Genomic DNA, 21,561 nt, shown 5'->3' on the forward strand with positions numbered 1-21,561 from the left:
AGTGAGAGTCACTGTGTTCCTCTAGAGAGCAGTGAATTGGATTATACAGCTGGTTACACCTGCTCGGGACATGTAAGCCTCTTAGTGTTTCTATGTCATAAAGTAATAATGGCAACTAGGCACAGGGTGAAAAACATACAGGTCTTCAAAGCAGAATAAGCATTTTCCCATCACGTTGACTCTTCATGTCAGGCAGCAGCCAAACATAATGTGTTTTTTCATCTCTTTCTGGCATTTTGTCTTAGATGCAATAAATTTGAATTATATTGGGATTAGGTCCTGTCACATAATTTGCTTTAGAGGCTGTAATGGCAGTTACAGCTACTCTGCATCTCAGCAGCAGGATTAGTTCAGTTTTCTCTATGATGACTGCTGCCTCACAGTACAATGGGACCACAAACTGAATTATCAAGATCATTATTATTAATATTTTATTTTGCAGTTATAGTACATAGTACAGCTTGTCTGATCTGATTGTTAAGCATTAAGGCCGGTAATGTGAACATAGTATATGAAGTAAGAAGTGACTTCATGCCAGCAGCAGCTATAACCTTTGACTTGTAGATCAGCTGAGCAGCTCAGTTAGTGAAATCCACAGTGACGCCGTGTTAGCTAAGAACACACACAGTCACGCTGACACCAGAGTGTGTTTGCCTGGTTTCTTATCACACACCCAGAGTTCAATGCCTTGCTCAGGGACACTGCAGTTGCTGGTTTGTATCTCCTGCCCTCACCAAAAAAAAGTGCAGCTACTGTTTCTATATTTCGCTGGTGTTGTCACAGCTTCTATGTTTGAGCTCTTGTTTCGCAATGCTGCATCTGATATGCTAGTTGACTGACACATACACACACTTGTACTTCTATTTTTCTGAGGACATTCACTGACATAATGCATTCTTTAGCCCCTTACTCTAAACTCAGCCATCACAACAACACAGAAAGCAGCCATTACCCTAACCCAAACCTAAACAACTCCCCAGCAGCGGTGAAAGCGCTCGGATATTACTTACTGTTACAAAATGGCCCATTTCAGAACAATATGTCATACTGGCTTGCAATTTTTGATGCATTATTGTGTAAACACCAGCAACTAATTCTAACAACCTAATGTACTGCAGGATGGATTAATGATACTATACATTTTAAACTATTCATTTTAGTTTGTATTATGAATCTGTATCAGTAAACTACCGAACATATGGCCTAAATATAGTGACAGAAAAAGTACAACATTTACCCATAACTGTAACTGGATTAGATGCATAACATAAACTGTAAATACTTAAAAAAGTATAAGTACTTTAGGTACTTTTCACTCATGTTTTCTTATGGCAGCAATCACAACTAAAAGTCTGAACCTTCAAACAGCCTTTTAAAGGTATGTCAGAAAGTCAGGAGCCCCCTTAATATCCTAATATCCTCACTTTCCCAGAATGTCTTCATTCCCATGACGTAAAATTCAAACTAGCCGTCACACTGTTTGCCAAACACACACACACACGCACACACAGAGATCTTGGCAGTGAGGAAGTGTGTTTGGCAGATGACAGAAAGTAGATCAGTACCCTGCAAACACCTCCCCTGCTAGCTGTGCTAATGCTAATCTGCTGACACACACAAACACTATTTGCATATGTCTATACTTGTGGGGACCTTCACTGTCACTATCCATTCCCTAATCCAAACCTTTATATAAACCTAATTATAATATCAATGCTAAAAACCAAACTCAAACAGCCTTGAAGTCATGACCAGATGAAGTGTTCTCAGAAAACAGCATCACGTTCTAAAAACGCCCTCACTTTGTAACAGTGCTCAATGTCAAGCTATAAAATCTATAATCGAGTCCTCTTAGAGATGTACAAGAGAATACACACACACACACACACACACACACACACAGGTGAATTGTTGGTGAAAGGGCAACTGTCCAACAAGTTCAGACAGAGTTATAGCATGAAGGACGGTTAGAAAGATCGCTGAAACACCAACACCCACCCACGCACACACACACTTTAATGCTGCAATGTTGACATCTGTGAGACTCCATGTTGTCAGTTTAGATAAACTTTTAGACGTGAATAATTATCCAACAGTTTTGGGGGCATGGGGCCCAGATTCTGGCACTTGTCTGGCACTTGTCTGGCAGTTCTTTCCCCCAGATTTTATTTTATGTCAAATGCATGAAGCAGCAGAAAATGGGAAATAATAAAGTACAGTACAGTACTTAAGTAAATGTACTTGTTACATCTAATAATCTAATGTTGCCTTAAACCCTTTGGGAATATATGAACTACTCCTGCATCAGGATGGAAGTCATGAGCTTTATGAAAATTTTCGATGCCTCACAAGTCATGATTGCACTTTGCAGCTCATGTGATTTTATAAACTCCAGAAAACTGAAAAGAAAAGCAAATGTTGAATTTATTGTCACGTTTCAAAACATCTGCAGTGAAAATACACTGAAACAGAGCTGTTTTTGGTTTCCTACCAGAACTCTAAACCAATCACAGTGCCCTCAGTCATTATGGTTCTGCATACAACCAAAAACCCTGAAAGAAACCTCCATTACCTCACGGTGTGTGTGAGTGACTGCAGAGGGGGCAGGGAGTGTATGTTACCAATAGATGAAGTGAAAAAAGGAGGCGGAGTGGATGGAGTTGGATAGTAAACTCACTTTGGAGTGGAAAAGTACAAGGGTCCATTCCAAAGGCGGAGATTTGTCGCTTGATTACAGAAACCAGCCAATCCGAAGGCAGAAAAACACGCTGAGTGACAGCAGTGCTTAGCCATGACAAACCTGCAGTGAAGCCCTGTTTTCATGATCATTTAAATTTTGAGTTTTTGATGGGAAGTCTCAATGTCTCCACTCTGAAGTGATAAATATTTAAACTTCTGGGACCAGTCTGCTGAGTTGTTGAAATGCTGAAACAAAGTTTAATACAGTATTTTCTTTGTCAGGCTGTAGATGCTGAAAGTGTAGGGGGATGGGTTTTTGAAGGAATATTTTTTTAAGGACAAAAGTGTAAGGAATGAATTAAACAGTGTGTTTGTCTGAGCCAAAAAACATCCAACTATACTCCCAAGGCCAAGAGGTAGCACATGATTAGCTGTTTTATTATGTTGTGTGTTACAGGTTAAGTTAGAAAAATGTCTCCTGGTCCTGGATGACACCAAATAAGCCTTTAGGCTAAGATAACTGTCTCTGTCCTGACATTTGGGGATGTTTACTTGACAAACATTGGCTAAACTCAGCAGTTAATCCTGGATGGAAACAAAATCCACTTGTTTATGCAACAGTCTGTGTGTTTTTATAGGAAGTAATTGTATGTTTTCTCCTACAGTTTAATATTTTGGTTTTCCAATTGGATCAACAGCTGGTGAAGATGTTGAATTGGTTTTATCCCCAGTTTTTCATGTATTAAATGGTGCTGAGCTAGTATGCTGTCAGATAACGTAGCCATCAAATACAAGGCTACGAAACCATTATAGTGTGCAGATAGCTAATTATAGCTGATGCAGTCTGCAAGAGACAGCAATAGTAAATCTGCCACCATTATGATTGTGACCTGCAGCTGTGGAGAAGAAAACCTGACAAAGGTTTCTTTAAAATACAGTCACATGTCTTTGGATATGTAAGCAAGTATTAAAATGCTTTTACTAAGATCCACTTCAGTTGATGTCTTAGTTTACATTTTGCTGCCAGAAGTCAGATGCCAGCTGGTTCTATCAAACAAGTTATACAAGTTGTTTCAACATCTCTAATATAATAGAGCTTTTGTGATACAAAGGTCAGAGGAAATCTAGTTTATTTAGGCAAAGTTCTTCAGCTGCTTTTTGTTGAAGTGGAACACCATACTTCTATTTTTCATACTTCTAAGTCTCATATATATTCTTATGTTAACACATGTACTTTTTTGCTCAATCCATCTTTCCACTCTGTTAGTTGAATGTTCAGTTCAGAAGTTTAACAAAAATTAACAATAAAACACTAAGAGAAGCCAAACATGGCCTCCTGAATCTGTAATAGAATAGAATAGAATTGGACCGAACTTGCTGGAGTCTTGTTGTCATTTTGATACAATACCACTGACGAGCAAAGAGCCGATGGAAACAGTGTCGTATCCATGGGGGGACTATTTCTTGTTTAACACATCCAGACTAGTAGTTTCCCTCTGCTTCCAGTCTTTAAGCTAAGCTAAGCTAACCACACCCTGATTACAGCTTCACACTTAACAGTCAGACATGGTATCAGCCTTCGCACAACAGGAAAACACACACACTCACAGATGTGTTTGCTGCACATTTTGATAAAGCAGCCTCCAGATATCAATGCATATGCCAGGTTTTATGAGCACCCTGAGTATAAGTGTGTGATCTGTTTCTTGCTGCTCCATTGACCTACCAGCTCGTGCACACACACGCGCGCGCGCACACACGCACACACACGTAGAGGAGCTGAGTTCAAGGAGAGGAGGAGGGAGTTGTTATTCTGGTAGTATGAGCTCTCGCTCTTTCAGCTGTGTGCTGAATGTTTTACATGACCAACAATCCCCTAAAGGTGCACACCTCTCCTCTGTCCCAGTAGTACAGTCTGTTCGACTGTTCTCGAGGGAGGAGGTCTACTGTATCTGTCTACTGCACAGAGACAATATTCAACATGGATTGGTTGTTTAGTGTTTCATTCATTTTCCAAATGAACCCTGGTGTGTGAAAGCATCTGCTGAAGCATTACCTTTACAATTTTCACAGAAGGGTTAGTGCAGTTTACAGGTTATCAGCTGCACCGAGATAAAACTAATGTAGCCTCCAGCAACAAACCCTCCTTCATGAAGGATAAAAACAATGTTCTGTATAAATCAACAAATTAGTTTTTAAGAACATTAAAGAACAAGCAGTATTCAGGTGCAAAATAAAGTTAAATAGTACACAAATGTTAACACTAAAATGTGCTGTAACACAGAAAGTAATGACTGGAAGAATCGTCTGTCAGCCTGTTTAAATAAAAGCGGCACATCAGTAAAAGGGAAAACCTAAAAGAGAGAACAGACTAAAACCCTAAAATACTAAATAAAAGTAGATGCTCATATGTGATTGTTTTTCAGATCACATGGCTCAAGTTGGTGCTCTTAAGACCTGAGTCAACTCCCAGGGAAAGACCAAAGCATCAAGAACATCAAGTTCCAACTCTGCTCCCAATTGAATAACAACACGTCCAAATTCAGCATCCAGAAGTCCCAAGTGGATTCTCAATCCTTAGACTTAGTCTTAAGCCCTGACGTAATCATGTGTTCTTCAACAAAGGTTTAGTAAATTTACTGAACAGCCTAAAATGTAGAAAATGAAATGTTATCACATTTAAATAACTTCATATTATTTAGTAGCAGATCCATCAGGTGTGTTCTGGCGTGTTCCTGGCACAGAGTTCCAGTTTAAAAGAAGCTCAGGTCCCGGTGAAGTGACTGGTGTTAAAATCAAAGTTTAGCTGCAAGACTAACTGAACAATGAAATATAGTCAAATTGACATTATATCTCATGTGTTTTGCTTGGAGGCTTATAATAAAGTCAGATGCACATGCAGTAGCAGCCCTGCAGTATCCAGCTGTGCAGAAAGTGTGTCAGATGTTCAGAACATAAACAACACAGTTGGCGTGCAGGACACGTCCTACACGTATCGCATGTGTGCGCTCTGAAGCTACACACAGGAAGAAACCCCGGCGTCTGATTTGCTGCTGACACACACACACACACACACACACACACACACACAGGTCATCTTTCTTCTCCTTCCAGGGAACAAAAATGCAGCAGCGTGTTCAGTCTCAGCTCCGATACTTAAACTAAAGAAATCCGTTTATTCATGGGACGTTTTTCAGATGAGACAAATTAGCTAAAGCTAACGGGCTGGTTAGAGTAATTATTGTCTATTTATCTATATTGCACTGTCGTTATCGACAATGTAGACGCAGCCATCGGTGCTGGACTGTCATTGTGCAAACAGACAACACGGGTGAAATAATACTCCCATCGCCCCTTCTTCCTTTTCGGTTTACGTGCGATTTGTCTCCAAACACCTCTCAGGTTTAAAAAACATAAAGTTAAATCCCAGTAAACAGAGCAGAAACACGCACAGTGCCATATTACGCACGGGGTTGGATAAGTGTGACTGTGTCTTTAACGGGATTCGAACACACAAGTGAAACAATCAGTCGTGTAGTGTTTCTGCATGTGTTTTATTTATTTAGGCTACTTTTTAGTTTTATTAAACAAAACATTTATTTAGTCTCTCCTACATGCAGCATGTTGGACTATTTAAGGTGTGGGTCCAGGTCGCGTCCAGAGTTGTTTTGGTTTGAAGGGTTCTGTAGAGAGGCCGGTTTGTAAAACGTTTTGGATCCATGACAGAATATGCAACGTGTTAAAAAGTCTGAATGAATGTTTCTCTGCGTACAGCTCTGGACAGACACGTAGGACGTAGCCCCATCTGCCCCCAAAGACATGAGCTTAGTAAAACCACTGCCATAGTTCAGCAGTTTAAACAAGGAGAAGCTGTTTCTTTTATAAAAAGCACAAAGATTCAAACATCTGTGACGGTGAGACAAAGCAAACAGCTCAGAGCTGCTTGGCCTTTTTATCCTGCTGTGACAACATACTGTCCCTGTCTGAGGGTGAAAAGAGCCAGATCTGTGTGTTTGGATCTGACCTTGTGCTGAGGTGGAAAAACTAACATTGGTGGTGATAAAAAAAAAAAAAAACACACCTGGTCAGCACACGAACACACACCGTAAGTGTAAGGCTCCTAAAATAATGGCCTTTGAACCTCACTGGCTGCTAATGCTGATCTACAACATGAAAATGTTGAAATATCTGGACACTTATCGACATACAGACAAGGCCTTAGTGCTTGGTTTAACCAACAGTAAATATATTTCTGAGACAGACGTGAGGACCAGACATGAACTCTCAAAAATACCCTTTGCTCACTTTTTGTGAATGTCATGACAATATAATAATAATATAATATAATCCTATTTTTCATATTAAACATATATGTTTATTTATATTTTTAAAGACCTCCTCACTTTTTAAAGTGTGATTTTCAAGTCTATTATCACATAAGGAGCTCAGCTTTATATTCTGTCATAGGGACCAGAACCACTTCCCATTCGTGCTGTGAGTTTTAAATGTGACATTACATCCATGTTTATTTTCAAGTTACAGAGGAACTTCGACAGGGAGGCAAGTGGTGATTCAGTTCCTGACTGGTTTTACGTGTCAGTGTGAAGAGATGACAGAAACTCTGATACCCCCTTGTGGTCAGTCAGGTGCAGCAAATTGGAGACCTGGTAAATATTGAACCAGAAATCAGGAAAAAAAACTTTCATTTCCCCTGCATGTGTAGAAAAAGGCCCTGTGACCCTGATCCAAGAAAAGCGGGTATAGAAAATGGATGGATGGATGGTGTAGAAAAAGGGAGAAGAAATGGATTTAGAACTCCAGTTATTCTCACCAAGGAACACTGTGATAAATGTGTCAGATTTAAAGGCACAAAGAAAAATAGAATCTGATTAAAAACTCAAAACTATATAAATGAGTGAATTTTTCCACTCGTGCTGTGAGAAAGAGAAAAAAACTTCCAAACTAACATGTTGCACTTCACAGTCACTGACATTATAAAATGGTCATTAAGGCTTCAAACGTACAATATGTTTTAAAACTACTGACAGATCACTGAGCATTGTGTCTCCTGTAAATGTCCTGTCATGTCCGAATACAGTTTAGGAACATTTACCTCACACCTGTGTGTGAATGACAAAACGCCACGTCCACAGACTCCAGGCCTGAAACGGGTTTTATTGTATCAGTCCAATTTCCTGTTCTGTCTATTTGGCATCACGGTTCCTCCTCTTCCTCCCGTCTCTTCTTCTCCTGCTCCAGCTCCTGCTGTTCTCTGGCCTCGGCCTCCTTCAGTTTCTCCTCCACGTCCTTAGGAATCTCCACCTCCATCAGGTTCTCCATCCCCTGCTCCGGCTCATCTCCTATCAGCACCTACAGGGAGTTGATGGAGGCAAAGAGAGAAGTGTCAGCATATCTGTGCCAGTTTATTAGGTACACTTCAAAATGTCAGTCTAATCCAGGATATGTGTAATAAATGGTCCTTTGTGAATCTGTTCATCTCTCAGATTGATAGATAGATGCTGTGGTGTTTTTCACAGAGGTTCTGACTTGTCACCCATTTTTATTATTTTTGTCAGTGTGAGATGATGAAGGTGTAACTGAAATGTCTGCATTTTATTTTACTAAGTGAAAGGAAACATCTCACTGTGTTTTTGTGATTTGAACAACTGAAATGAGGAGATAAAGCTTCTGGCTTTGAAGCCCAACCATCAGCAGAAAGCATCACATTTAAAGGGATTATTAACCATTTAGTGTTTAGTCCTGTAGTTAATATATATATATATTGTAGATGTGTGCACTGATTAGATCTTTCTCACCTGGACCAGTTTCTCACATGCTGCTGTAACGTGGACGTCTTTCTCCCAGCGGTGAAACTCTCTCATGATCGGATAAACATTCTTCTCTCTTAGTGTCTGGCGACCAGCTTTGGTCGCTGTCAGCTACATCAGAGACAAACAGTAAAACACTCGTCTATATGCATATCATGTTGTGTGTGTGTTTGCTGTACCAGTAAAAGTGTTTCTAGCAGCATCTTTCTGATGTCGGGGTCGTCTTCTCTCGTCTTGTCCTCTGGGAGGTACTGTAGGTCCACAGGTAGACCTGAACACCACATCAGCCTCTGTTAGCTCTGTTAGCTCTCTCACCCTGTTAGCCCTGTTAGCTCTGTTAACTCTGTTAACTCTCTCACCCTGTTAGCCCTGTTAACTCTGTTAGCCCTGTTAGCTCTGTTAGCTCTGTTAACTCTGTTAACTCTCTCACCCTGTTAGCCCTGTTAGCTCTGTTAGCTCTGTTAGCTCTGTTAGCTCTGTTAGCTCTGTATCTGTCTGCTTGTTAGGGACAGGACAAACTAAAAGCATTTAGTTTAGACAAGAATCTGAGCAGGTTTGTAATGAGATTCACACAGACTCTTTACCTTCTTTGATGTAATTAACTAACATAGTTTACTAGTAACACAAACACACACACTCACCTTCATTTTCTTCCTCTGACAGCTCCTCTGGACCGGCCAGTGGCAGCAGGAGGAAGGGCAGGATGTCCACAGTGTCACTCAGCAGCCACTCGTGATGGACTGGACAGAGTGAGAAGAGGTCTGACTCAAACTTTGACAAAACCTGGGTAATCATCCTAGAGAACCAGGAGCATTTACACCTTTTCAACATCTAGCTAGAATGTGACTGGATTGCAGTTTGTCTCAAATCCTTCTTGAATGCATTTACACTTAACTGTGATTTCAGATCCATCTGAGCCACCCAACCCTCCCAAGACACACTGAGAGAAGTAGAAAACCCTGCAGCTGACTTACCTCGTCAAAGTTACAATCACTCCTATGGGCAATTTAGAGTCACCAATCAACCTGACATACATGTTTTTGGACTGTGGGAGGAAACCAGAGTACCTGGAGAAACACAGAAAGGCCCCTGACGGGTTGCGAACCCGGGCCCTTCTTGCTGTGAGGCAACAGTGGTAACCACTAATCCACTGTGTTGCCTGGTAGAGAACAATCATATTAAATACATCATGACACTGATTTTAAAAAAGGGCTCTTCTACTCTTTACCAACAAACATCTAGGAAAGCCACCGCCACAGTGAACTGCTCACTGCAGGCCCCCACTCTCAATTACAGGGAATAGAACAACTTACTGAGACATGGCAGACCTTCCCACTGTCACTGACATCCCGAAGTGAATGAAAGTAAACAGTCGCAGGTCTGATCTCATATGACACGTCTGTCTAGCAGTGCAGTGGTGGTTTCACCTGGTTAAATCTGATGCTGAGCCATAAATCAAACCCGACACTGTGGTGGGACTCATGTCCTGTATATTTTCAGCTTAGGCGTAAAGGAAGTGCACACGTGTCTCTCTCACCATAGTCAAAGCAACAGTTGCGCAGAGTGCCTATGACTCCGCCCCTCCTCACAGCTGAAGCTTGGTACTGAGTGAAGGGCAACAACCTCTGGACTACACACCTGTAAAACAAACACACACACACACACACACACACACACACACACACACACACACACACACACACACACACACACACACACACACACACACACACACACACACACACACACACACACACACACACACAGAGTCACAACATGCTGCAGTGGGTCCACAGCCAAATGATGTTAGTATCTAAATTTCAACTGAATTTCCTATGATTACATCATTATCAGCATCTGTAGACAGATTAGGATTGATGAGAAAACCTTGACTGGAACACGCCCAGTGACATATGGTTCACATGGTTACAAAAACTGGGAGACATAGCTCCCCACTTCCTGTCCAACCATCAGCTCTTGCCCTTTATTGTAATTATTCACCTCTCTTTGTCCATCATGTAGTTTCTGGCCTCGGGAAGCTGTGTCAGGTTGGACAGCAGAGGACCCAGGTAGTGGAGCTTTGCTGACTTGTTGTAACCGTCAGTGCAGAAGATCTCCACCAGCTGAGCCAGACCAACCTCCTCCTGAAGGACCTGAAACAGCAAAGAAACTTTTTACCTGTTGATATCCACCACTTTAAACAGGACACAAGCATAAATTCTTATTCTGATCACCTGAGTGGTTTTGTGGACCTGTATGAGATCACCAATCACTGATACATAGTCAAGTTAACCCCTTTAAAAAATGAACACATTACCATCCTCTATCGTCTTAATTAAATTTTTATCCCTGGTTTCACAACCAAAATGTTAGACTGAGTAAGATATACTGCACTAAACATACAGAGGCACAAACTTTTTTTCTAGTCAACTTTTGGCATAATGAAGAGAAAATGAGGTTTGCATACATACATACCTTTTCTGTCACAAACACTTGGAGCCATCGCCACAAGTCTGAACTAGTCTAGTCAAATAAAAAGTGACTGCCTCAAGCCCTGAATCCAGATTTTATTTCAATTAATCAATCCAGACAAAGCCTTTTTCCATCCCTGGTAACATTTTCTTGATCCAGCTCAGGGACCCACCTTGAACACCATCTTGCAGGTCTTCTCATGGCGGGTCAGGTTGGACAGGATGGTGCAAATCTGATCAGAGAACAGGTATTCTGGATCCACAAGGTTCTTTAACAACACTGGAAGAACTTTGACATCTGTCAGCAAAACCTGGATGAGACATATGTGAGAACACACACCTGTAATGTGACTGTCTTCACAGGAAGGACCAACAGACTGGACAACATCTCAGTGGACTGTACAGTTACTTTTGTTTTAAGGAGAGTTTTTACTTATTAATAATTCCTCAAGAAGAATCCCCTTAGACCTGACTCTGCTGATCAACCAAGACTGCTCACCTGGTGCAGGGTCTCATCAGCTGACAGGTTAATGAAGATGTGGTAACAGTCCTTCACTATGGCAACAGAGGGGTCGGAGGTCAACACAAACGTCGCAACAAGTAGCTCTGGTTTGGAGTGGAGGTAGCGACAACCATCCCTGAGACAAACACACAATAAGAATAGTCTTGATTCATTTTAGCATTCACACGGCAAAGGAGTTAAACAAAACTATTTTGCTTTTTTCAAATCAAACTGTTTCAGAAAGTTACTGTGGGTCTGTTTAAGTTACTGATGTAATTTTTGATACAGTCTCCTTCAGTTGTTAAAGAATACATTAATACACAATTTGAGCTGCTGACATTATAGTTTGTCACGGGCCATTTATTGAAATTTTATACACACAGTTATATATACAGAACACTACTACAATAGAAATACCTGTATAAAAGTCATGTTTTGATATATATAACGTTCGTCCTATTCATAGTTCAGTAATCAAATTAAATCTTAATACAGTGAAGCACCACTCGTCCACCCAAAGCACCATCAGCATTGAACAACAGTACATGAAGCAGGAGTTTGGTCTGGTTCAGGACTAGTGAAGCACCTGTACTGGAGCAGAGAGACAAGGGGACACAGTGAAAAGCTGCGTAATTAAGCGTCGTCCTACCTGTGCCCAGACAGTCCCAGGATGAACTCTGTGGCCCCGGCTTTGACATCAGGCCGTGTACTGGGGCTCAGGAAGGAAAGCAGCTCTGCAGCCTCAGACTCACTCAGCATTTTCTACCTGTGTCTGACAAACAGCAGGAAAATCACAAACACAATAAATACAACGTACAGGCACAAAAACTGCACTTCATAAAACATCTGAACAGAAATAACATCATAAAGTAATACACTATATTTAAATACAGTGTAGCCTGTATCTGTTTACACTAGACCATCTAATAATCATGTAGATTATAATCTTTTTACTTTTGATGTATTTTTTCATAATGACATATGTAGTAGGTTTGGATTGGCATGTTAGTTTGGTCTAATCTGTACTGTGGAGTCTTAGTGTGAACATGGATGTTAAGTGTTAAATTTTATGTGTAACTTTGACAGTAAAACATATTTTGACCCCAAGAAAAGTGGATATTGTCACAATTACAGCAAGGACGTAAACAAATAAACAAACAATGCCATCAATGTTGATTTACACCATGTTTATGTTGATTTTGTTGTTTAATGTAAACAGGTAGTGTATCATAAAACTGGTTTCTCTGCTGTTATCTCAACACTACAAATCTTCAAAATAACACTAATAAAGGAAGAATAAAGAGACTAGATCAATCATTAACGTTATATTCTGTTAAGTTACTGCAAGAAACTACCGTCACTGAAAATCTCTCAGCTGCTTTGCAAACATCAGCCCAAGTTTCCATAAAACAAACATTTCTGTCAATTTAATGAAACCGCTGTAACACACACGCTTACCTTTAGCTATGAGAAGTGTTCAGATAACATCCCGCTACTGTACCTCCTCTGTATTCATCTAATATCGCCCATGTGGAAACTACACCTCCTTTCTTCCGGGTTAGCTTCTTCTTCGTTGATTTCATACCGCCACCTACTGGCCGGGAGTGTCTACTGTCGTTATTCTGTAAGATTACCACAATATACTGCAGCTTTCTGCAGTTGACACACTCCCGAGGTGTTACTGCCCTCCAGCTGTGGTCTCTGGTCTCACAGCTGGAGATCGTTAAAGCTGAAGAACATCTGTAATCTGGATAAACTCAAACCACATCTGCTGATGCAAATAGTTATGGTACGAGTCCTCCAATCTTTGTTTTTACATAAATCCATCCATCCATTTATTATCTATATATCTGCTTATTCCTTAACCAGGGTCCCAGGGATCAGCTGGAGCCTATCCCAGCTCTCTTTGGGTGAAAGGCAGGGGTCCACCCTGGACAGGTCACCAGTCCATCACAGGGCCACATAGAGACAAACAACCTCACACACTCACACTCACTCCTATGGGCAATTTAGAGTCACCAATCAACCTGACATACATGTTTTTGGACTGTGGGAGGAAACCAGAGTACCTGGAGAAAACCCACACAAGCACAGGGAGAACATGATAACTCCACACAGAAAGGCCCCTGATGGGTTTCAAACCAGGAACCTTATTTCTGTGAGGCAACAGTGCTAACCACTCATCCACCATGCTGCCCACACATAAATTAAAACATATAAACACACACTAATAGCTGATTTTTAAAGGTTTTATGTCCATGCAATCTAAACATGTAAATAATGCTGTTGCATGTGTCTGCCAGGTCAGCAGAGCACCACAGCACAGAATTATTTCTCATACAAAATAGTCTAAAACATTAGGTTAAGATGGAGACTGAGGGCAACCATGTGATGTCTCTGCTTATTTATTACTAAAACTAATAAGAACAAATTATTTCAGTCTGAACAGAGGCAGGTTAGAATGAAGGTCACAGTTTCTGTGGGCCTGGTGATAAGCTGCCTGGCTGCAGCTTAGTTTTTACCAAACTCATGGGGAAGTGACATGGATCACAAATAAACTCATCAGACTGTGCAGCTTATTTTGGAGATGTTACTAATGGCACCCTGTGGAGTTGACAGCTGGTCACACTATGGAGACGTGTTTTTATTGGAGTTTTTGCAAGCGACTGAGCAGACAGGCAACACAAAACACATTTTACTGCCACGTTTTAACGTCAAAAGTTGGTAACAAGCCACAAAAACATGGCAGAGGCAGAGAAACTGATGGCTGCTAGCAGGCAAACATCGATGTAAACAATGCACAGTAAAACTAGGTTATTAACTTAGAGAAAAAAAACAGTAACAAAAATATTTAATAAAATCTTATGGACTTCAGCCATGCTAACAACTCTGTGTTGCTGAGGCCTTGTCTGTAAAAAAAAAACAACAAAAAAACATACACAGTCTGGGCTGAAAGTGGACTGACTGACAATATCATCCTTTCAGTACCACCACTTGTCTAATAAAACTGGTTTTGCAGATGTTGTGAGGAAGGAACGCATTTACTAGGTTATTTAGACTTCACGGAAACGAACGATGCGAACAAAACCTGTTTGAAAGAAACCTCCGAAGATGAAATGAACAATAACACACAGAAAATGACAGAGCAAGACAGATTCCAGTCGAATATATTTAACATTCAAACTACTTTATTGATATATATTGAAAAAAAAGGGGAAAAAAAAACATACGAGACATTCAGATCCAATAGCAACTGCTCCCACTCACTCCAATTGAAATGCTTATATTGTGTATAACCTCTTAGGAACATGGACTGCACTACAGTACAGTGCTCACTTTCAGATTAAAACATATAGTTAGTTCAACCAGCTCAGTCAACATTGGGCACTTTTCCTCTCACGCATCAATCAGTGAACAAAATGCTGCTGGATGTTTTCTTCTGAACTCTTAAGAAACGGTCACCTGGTCAGCATTTGATGTAGCATTTTAACATTTCAAACACACTATAAACAACACATTTCTACAGTAATAAAGCTGAAACACCTGAACGTTGGTGTGCTTCTGTTTGTCTAGAGTCTTCAGACATGCATTTCAGAGGAGTGTTCCTACATGCAGATCCAGGGCTGCTGGGTAAGACACCACGCCAGACTCTTCAGACAGTGAAGGCTGTATTCTGAAGAACGCTGCTCATCCCTCAATTCCAACGCATTTTTCTCAACACACAAAAATTTCAATATCACTTCAATACCATCACAAGACAAAAGAACAACATGTCAATTCAAAAACATTTCACCAAATGTGTGTAGACTGGAAAGAGTGAAGAGAAGACAGAGGACTGGAGCAGCCTCAGTCTGGATTGTAAACAGATAAAAAATATTTAACAGCTTCAGGAAGTCACCACCACAAGCTAAAGTGGATCCCTGTCCACGGAATCTGCCTGTTCCAGTCATACAAACCCCCGTCCGGGTATGAAGCATATCAATGACCAACGTTTCTTGCTGGTTGTGGAGAGTTGCCATGGCATCATAGTACTACTGAAGTTTTAGGTACTGAATGTAGTATTTGCATCAATCTAGATCTCGGTACGGTGACAAGATTATTATGTTCATAACCGAGAAAGGTATCAGAAGGCACTGTGGAGTCTGATTGCAGACAGAGATCAGCTGGCAGCATTCCTCTGTTGGCTCAGGGTGGGGCAAGTCCATCATCGTTATCGTCATCTTCACCATCCTCCTTGTCTTCCTCTTCACTCGGCCTTGTCTTTTCTCTTGGCTGTGAAAGGGACTTTATTTGCCACCGTCGAGCCCACTGTGGATACTCCACCAGCCACGGCTGAGACCCCGCCCTTCACCAGCCCCACCCCCATGGAGGGCACTGTGGTCACGGCCGACTTGGTGATCTCCAGGCTTTTGCCGCCCACCCAGGCCACTCCACCCACAGCAGCACCAACGACACCCTTGGTGACATTGAAGAGGCCGCCCGTCACCCGCCACATCATGCCAGGTGGAGCCGCCACATGGTCTTTACCAGGGTCTGAAAACAAATCAAACACACACACACACATCAACACATACATTGTCATCACTTTTTAACCTGTTGATCAATTCCTTATCTGTCCTAAAATACTGAAAACTGTCCATTATCATTTTCTGTTTGCCAACATATAATAGAGACGTATCAGATCCTCTCATATAACAAGCTACAAAAGAACCTCAATAACTGATTACCAAAAAAGCTGCTTAGTTTTCTGAAAATTAATTACTTATTAACTAATTGCCTCTATTGACATATGTAGGTATCCTGCCCTGGCAGACAAAGTCTTGTTCCTGAAAACACAGTGTAAAAACATAATGTTTATAAAGAACCTGTTGTTTAATTTCACCAAATGTCACACTACATCTATATTGATGGATTTGTTTTCAGTGTGGCCATACAGAGCTATATAGGCTTATAAGATTATTTATAAAATGCTACATGTTTATTGAATAGAATAAGCTTAATGTAGTATTCTACCTTTCTGTTAATATCAACAAAAACCAGAAAAAGACAAAAACCAACAAGATGTTATTCTGTCTGTACTTTCTGTTTGTACTATCCTGTCCTGTTTGGGACACTCAACCTCATCATTGGTTTCTGGTTACAGGAGGAAACCATATTCATTGGTAACAGGATCAGTTCATTGTTTGTTTGGGTCTGCACATGTTATTTGTTGACAAGAAGAAGAATGCAGATAATCACCAGACTAATGCATTGATTTTCTGATATTTGTTTACTAATTAGCAGTGAACACCAAGTATAGCTGAGGCTGACATTTCAGGTTACATGGTCTGGATGTGAAAACATTTTGCCAGAAGATGTCAGAATACTTCATGGGTTAAAGTGGAAACTTTGAGCTGCTGGTGAAAGTAGACAAAAGGTCAAGTAACCAGCAAACTCACTAGGATGATCCTCTGGGAATCATGAGGGTCTGTTTTCACAGCAATCTGCCTGGTATTGGTTGAAATATTTCACTGGTACTCCGTTTGACCTCGCCATCCTTAGAGTAATGCTGCTAGTGTGGCTAAAAAAACTGAGGTCAGATTAAACACTGGTACACATCAGTGTTACAGAAGCAGGAGTGTATCGTTACATTTGGGATTTCTACACAACTCCCCTCATGGTGTGACCTCCACAATCCACCTGGCGTGTAAACGTTCATCAGACATGAAAACAGAGCTATGGTTGATCCAATAACAACAGTGATGTTGACTGAGAGGGAGCAGCGGGACTCTGCAATGGTGTAAAGTGTTGGGACACAAATAGCAGATTGTGGCTGCAGCCGCTGTTGCACAAACACACATAGTCCCCTGACAAACTAACGGTTTCAGAAATAGCAGCGGCAACATATGAGCACTGATTGCACCATGTTCCCTGCTGATGTTCCAGCATCTAGGCGCATCCCAGGGGTGGGCACTGGCTACATACCCTCTGAGGACTGCGTGCTGTAGGCGGGTTCAGCTTCGTCCGAGGCCATGCTGGTCCCAGGCTGGGGCTCCATGTTAACGCTGTTCACATTCTGGAAAACACCGGAAAAGGCCAGATTTCTTTACTCAGAATACACCAGCAGCACTTCTCTACCTCTGATACTTACATGGCTGGATGTAAAATTAAAATACTTAAAGGTGTGACTAACGTGTGTCTGTAGCAGTGACCATCGAAACACAGGGGTATTTAAATTTGGCATCAAATATCTGCTCGTACACGTCATACTCCTCTGCCAGTTCCAGATTTCTATCAAAATGTTGTAAATTTTAGATTGTATTTCTTCTCACATTCAATAAGCATCAATCTGCCATTACTCTTTCACTGCCTAAATAATAAATTCACATGTACAGACTGAATATACCGCATTGTTTCTACTTGTTAAATATGTCCTGTTAGGTTGCATGTCAAATTATATACATGACAAAAATGAAAGAGACAATTCTTTCAAACCCTGTTATTATGTGCAAAAGCATTTATTCGTTTTCAGCTAAATTACAGACACAAATCACTGTCTCACCAGCTGGGTCTGGAGTCATTTCTGAATATGTAATTATCTGGTATGTAAATTTTGAAATTCTGAGCTTTAGGTCAGTGTTGATGAGGTTATTTCTTTAGCACGTTTTTGTTTTGTGTCATTTTTCAGTGTCTAAATTTAGTTTTTCATTTTTTGAATGTGTCACCTGAGCTACTGACTTTTCTAAACTACAGTAAATGGCAACGTGGCTTTTTGCTCATGTCTGATTATATAACTGTATAAGAATTAGAAAGGCTTAATCGGTGGCTGCCACACTGAACATGATCCATGGTTATTATGGGTCAGAAAACCTTTTTGACTTGTGACCTTCCAGCTGAGAGATGCTCCCCTGCTATCACAGGTGATTGGAGCTGCAGAGTGATCCTAAATCCTGATCATTAAACTGCACTTAGTCTAAACAGCAAACACAGTAACGTTATTTCCTTTTATATAAACCTCACCCCTCAGTTTTTCCCTCCTGACCCATGAAAGAGGCCCCGATCCCAAAGTTGAGAGTCACAAATGCAGGATATACGTATTTCCACGAAATGTTGCAGCAGTTTTGCCTGGAAGCCATAATTTAGGGTTTTTAAATTAACGTCTGGCGCAGCTCGATCAGAGTTTAAAGACTATTTGCAGGAAGCTGTGACGCCTTCCTCTCATGCTGCTGGACAGAAAATGACATTTTTCTTAGGATATATGACCAAAGAGGGAACACTAGTGATAAAATAACCTGTTTTCATATATAAGATCCACATCATCACTCACAGAGCCTGGGGCTGAAAAACTGATGCGTCCTTACCTTCACCATTGTTCCCCGTGTCTCTCCTACAAACACACCTGGCAGAGAAACTTAAGTCTGGAGCAGCTTCTCTTTCAGCCTCCCAGGCAAACTCTTGTCTAATTTAATGTCTTTGTTTCTACGTGAAACTGTTCCCGCTTCGTTTCTGACGCCTGTGCTGCGTCAATGTGCAGCTTTCTAACTTCTCCTCACGCACAGTTACAGCCAGTCTGAACGCAGGTCTCCTTTCAGCCTGACGGTTCTGCCGACGTGGCGCCTTCAACACACACTCATACACGAATACACAAGTACAGTTGCACAAATACACAACCGCACGTACGCACACATTCACAAATACACACTGCAACACGCTGGACTTCCGCTCTGCGGCTTCAAATTAAAACCCTCGCCGGTGAAGAGGTGGACAACTTCAGGTTTCTGGAGGTGGCAAAGTGAGAATAGTAGTGAATGTTTTGTGCTGAACCAGAAATTAGGAAAAAAATAAGAATAAAGAAGAGGAAGAGAGAAAGTGGGTCTGTCTTGTCATAGCCTCTGCCTTAGCAGGTGCTTGTATTTTCATATTTTCATGGATTAGCACACAGTCAGAGGTACACAGAGGTAACTAAGCACATTTACTGTATACTTTAGTGAGGCATTTGTACTTTGCTTGAATATTCTCATTTTCTGTTACTTTATACATTGACTTCACTACATTTCAGAGGCAAAAGTTTTACTCTACATTTAGGTATCTGATAACTGTTGTGAATCTTCAAAATCAGAAGAATAAAACAAAATACAGAATAAATATAAAACTCTACTGATCCCAGAGGGAAATTCACATACTACCCAGCATGTAAAGTACTTCAAATTATAAGCATGTAGTTTAGATTAACTTCCTTTTACCAGCTGTATAATTAAAGTAAACACAATAATGCATCAATAATTATAGTCTGTGGTATTTCTGCTTCTATTTAAGTATGTCCTAGTGTTTCAGCTTCCACTGATTTCTTTAAAAGATAATTAACCTGCTGTGTTTCTTTAAACCACGTCTTCCTGTTCTATTCCTGGACTGCTTCAAATGCATCAGGCTCAAAAAAAAAAAAAAAAAGAAGAAAGGTCTAAAAAACCAACAAAAAAAAACTTATTTCCCATGTTGTGATTCAATTCAAGCAGCTAGTGGTGCTAGTGGTACAGTAAAAGCCTTTACTGTACTTAAGTACAAGGTTGAGGTACTTGTAGTTGAGTATTTCCATGTTATATAATTCGACTTCTTCAAAGGCAAATATTGTACTACTTATTCCACTATATTTATCTAACAGGTTGAGTTATGAAGTACAATACATTGTAGATGTATTAATAGACAAATTAAAAAGGATGTATAATTATAGGGCAAAACAATATTTGTTGTATACAGATTTTGAATTTTTAAAAAATATTTTATACATGCTTACATATGTAATGATTTTATTAATTCTTAGATTGTTCCGTAAAATATACTACACTGAGTGTTATTTAGTAACATGGCTCAGGCAAAGTTATTTTGGGCCTTTACTGTGAAGACAGGAAGTCTCTTGTGAGCATGCAGCTCCAGCTCCGGATCCATCCCCGGATCCTGCATCATCATCAGCTGCAACTGGTTGTTCTGGTGTAAAGGGCTGAGTGTACAATCTCTATGTGATATTACCGCCAGTGTTTCTGATATAAAACTAAGACCTGCAGGTCACATATGGATTCATATGCAGTCTGTAGTAGTCTGGAACCACAGAGTTAAGGAAAATGTAAAAAGTCAGTGGTCAAGACCTGCAGGATTATGTGGGCAGCAAATTCATCCACTCGTAACAGAAAAGAACAGAATAGACTTTATTATCCTGACACAAAAGCCACAGAAATGTAGGGCTGGATTAACCAGTTAGGAAGCCACAAGGTAAAATATGCTGTTAGGCCCAATTGAGCCTTTGTTTATGTAATAATAACAAGAGTCAAATGAATTACTCTTTCAAATTTCTCTAAAATACAACACACAATTAATTATTACTAATTAATTGCAGCTGCTGGGGCAGACCCTGCTTTTTCTAGTTAGTAATCCATCTATGACTAATATACACTTGCATAAAATCAGAACTCAGCAATAAATCACACATAAACCTTATGACACTATTTGAAAAGCAGTCTGAGGTCAGGGAAAAGAAAAACCTGGCAAAAATAAATAAATACAACTACGTAGTACTAAGATAATAAAAATAGTGGTTTCCTTTTAAAGACTGTGATAATCAGCCTTGACATACAATTACAGTTAATTAATTAAACTACTAATATATACTACTACTACTAATAATAATAATAACAATGATAAGTGCCTTATAATAATGTCTTGTTAACGACGTCACTCTGACTCTTTTGTTTGTTTGTTACATAATGTTTATAAAGAACCTGTTGTTTAATTTCACCAAATGTCACACTACATCTATATTGATGGATTTGTTTTCACTGTGGCCATACAGAGCTATATAGGCTTATAAGATTATTTATAAAATGCTACATGTTTATTGAATAGAATAAGCTTAATGTAGTATTCTACCTTTCTGTTAATATCAACAAAAGCCAGAAAAAGACAAGTACCTTGTTTTTTGTTACTAATCTAACAAAAAACAAAGAAACAACCAATTAATGTATGTAGTCAGAAAATACATGAAATTACTAGTACAACTGCAACTACTATTAGTAGCTTTAGTTGGGCAAGTGGTTTTAGTACTGAAACAATG

At 40.2% G+C, this 21,561-nt stretch overlaps 2 protein-coding genes across 3 annotated transcripts; both read right to left on the reverse strand.

Moving 5' to 3' along the window:
- Window positions 1-6,588: 6,588 nt before the first annotated feature.
- On the reverse strand, window positions 6,589-13,038 carry hgh1 (HGH1 homolog (S. cerevisiae)). Of its 2 annotated transcripts, none has more exons than XM_026308098.1 (10): window positions 12,939-13,038; window positions 12,130-12,252; window positions 11,478-11,616; window positions 11,152-11,289; window positions 10,509-10,660; window positions 10,045-10,145; window positions 9,149-9,247; window positions 8,687-8,778; window positions 8,496-8,618; window positions 6,589-8,049 (listed from the first exon to the last, which is right to left on the reverse strand). In XM_026308098.1, exons 2-10 carry the CDS (start codon window positions 12,237-12,239, stop codon window positions 7,894-7,896), a joined length of 1,110 nt encoding a protein of 369 aa, XP_026163883.1. In that variant the 5' UTR covers window positions 12,240-12,252; window positions 12,939-13,038; the 3' UTR covers window positions 6,589-7,893. The 2 variants fall into 2 exon arrangements, with proteins under 2 accessions (XP_026163883.1, XP_026163884.1); XM_026308099.1 differs by having other exon boundaries at window positions 12,130-12,246; window positions 12,939-12,990.
- Window positions 13,039-14,646: 1,608 nt separating this feature from the next.
- LOC113131067 (transmembrane protein 263) lies at window positions 14,647-19,101 on the reverse strand. Its single transcript, XM_026308121.1, has 3 exons — window positions 18,821-19,101; window positions 17,445-17,535; window positions 14,647-16,013 (listed from the first exon to the last, which is right to left on the reverse strand). The coding sequence occupies exons 1-3, from the start codon at window positions 18,827-18,829 to the stop codon at window positions 15,727-15,729; spliced, it is 387 nt and encodes a 128-aa protein (XP_026163906.1). The 5' UTR covers window positions 18,830-19,101; the 3' UTR covers window positions 14,647-15,726.
- Between the last annotated feature and the right edge of the window lie 2,460 nt (window positions 19,102-21,561).

Source organism: Mastacembelus armatus, chromosome 5 (assembly GCF_900324485.2).
Source record: "Mastacembelus armatus chromosome 5, fMasArm1.2, whole genome shotgun sequence".
Classification (NCBI taxonomy): domain Eukaryota; kingdom Metazoa; phylum Chordata; class Actinopteri; order Synbranchiformes; family Mastacembelidae; genus Mastacembelus; species Mastacembelus armatus.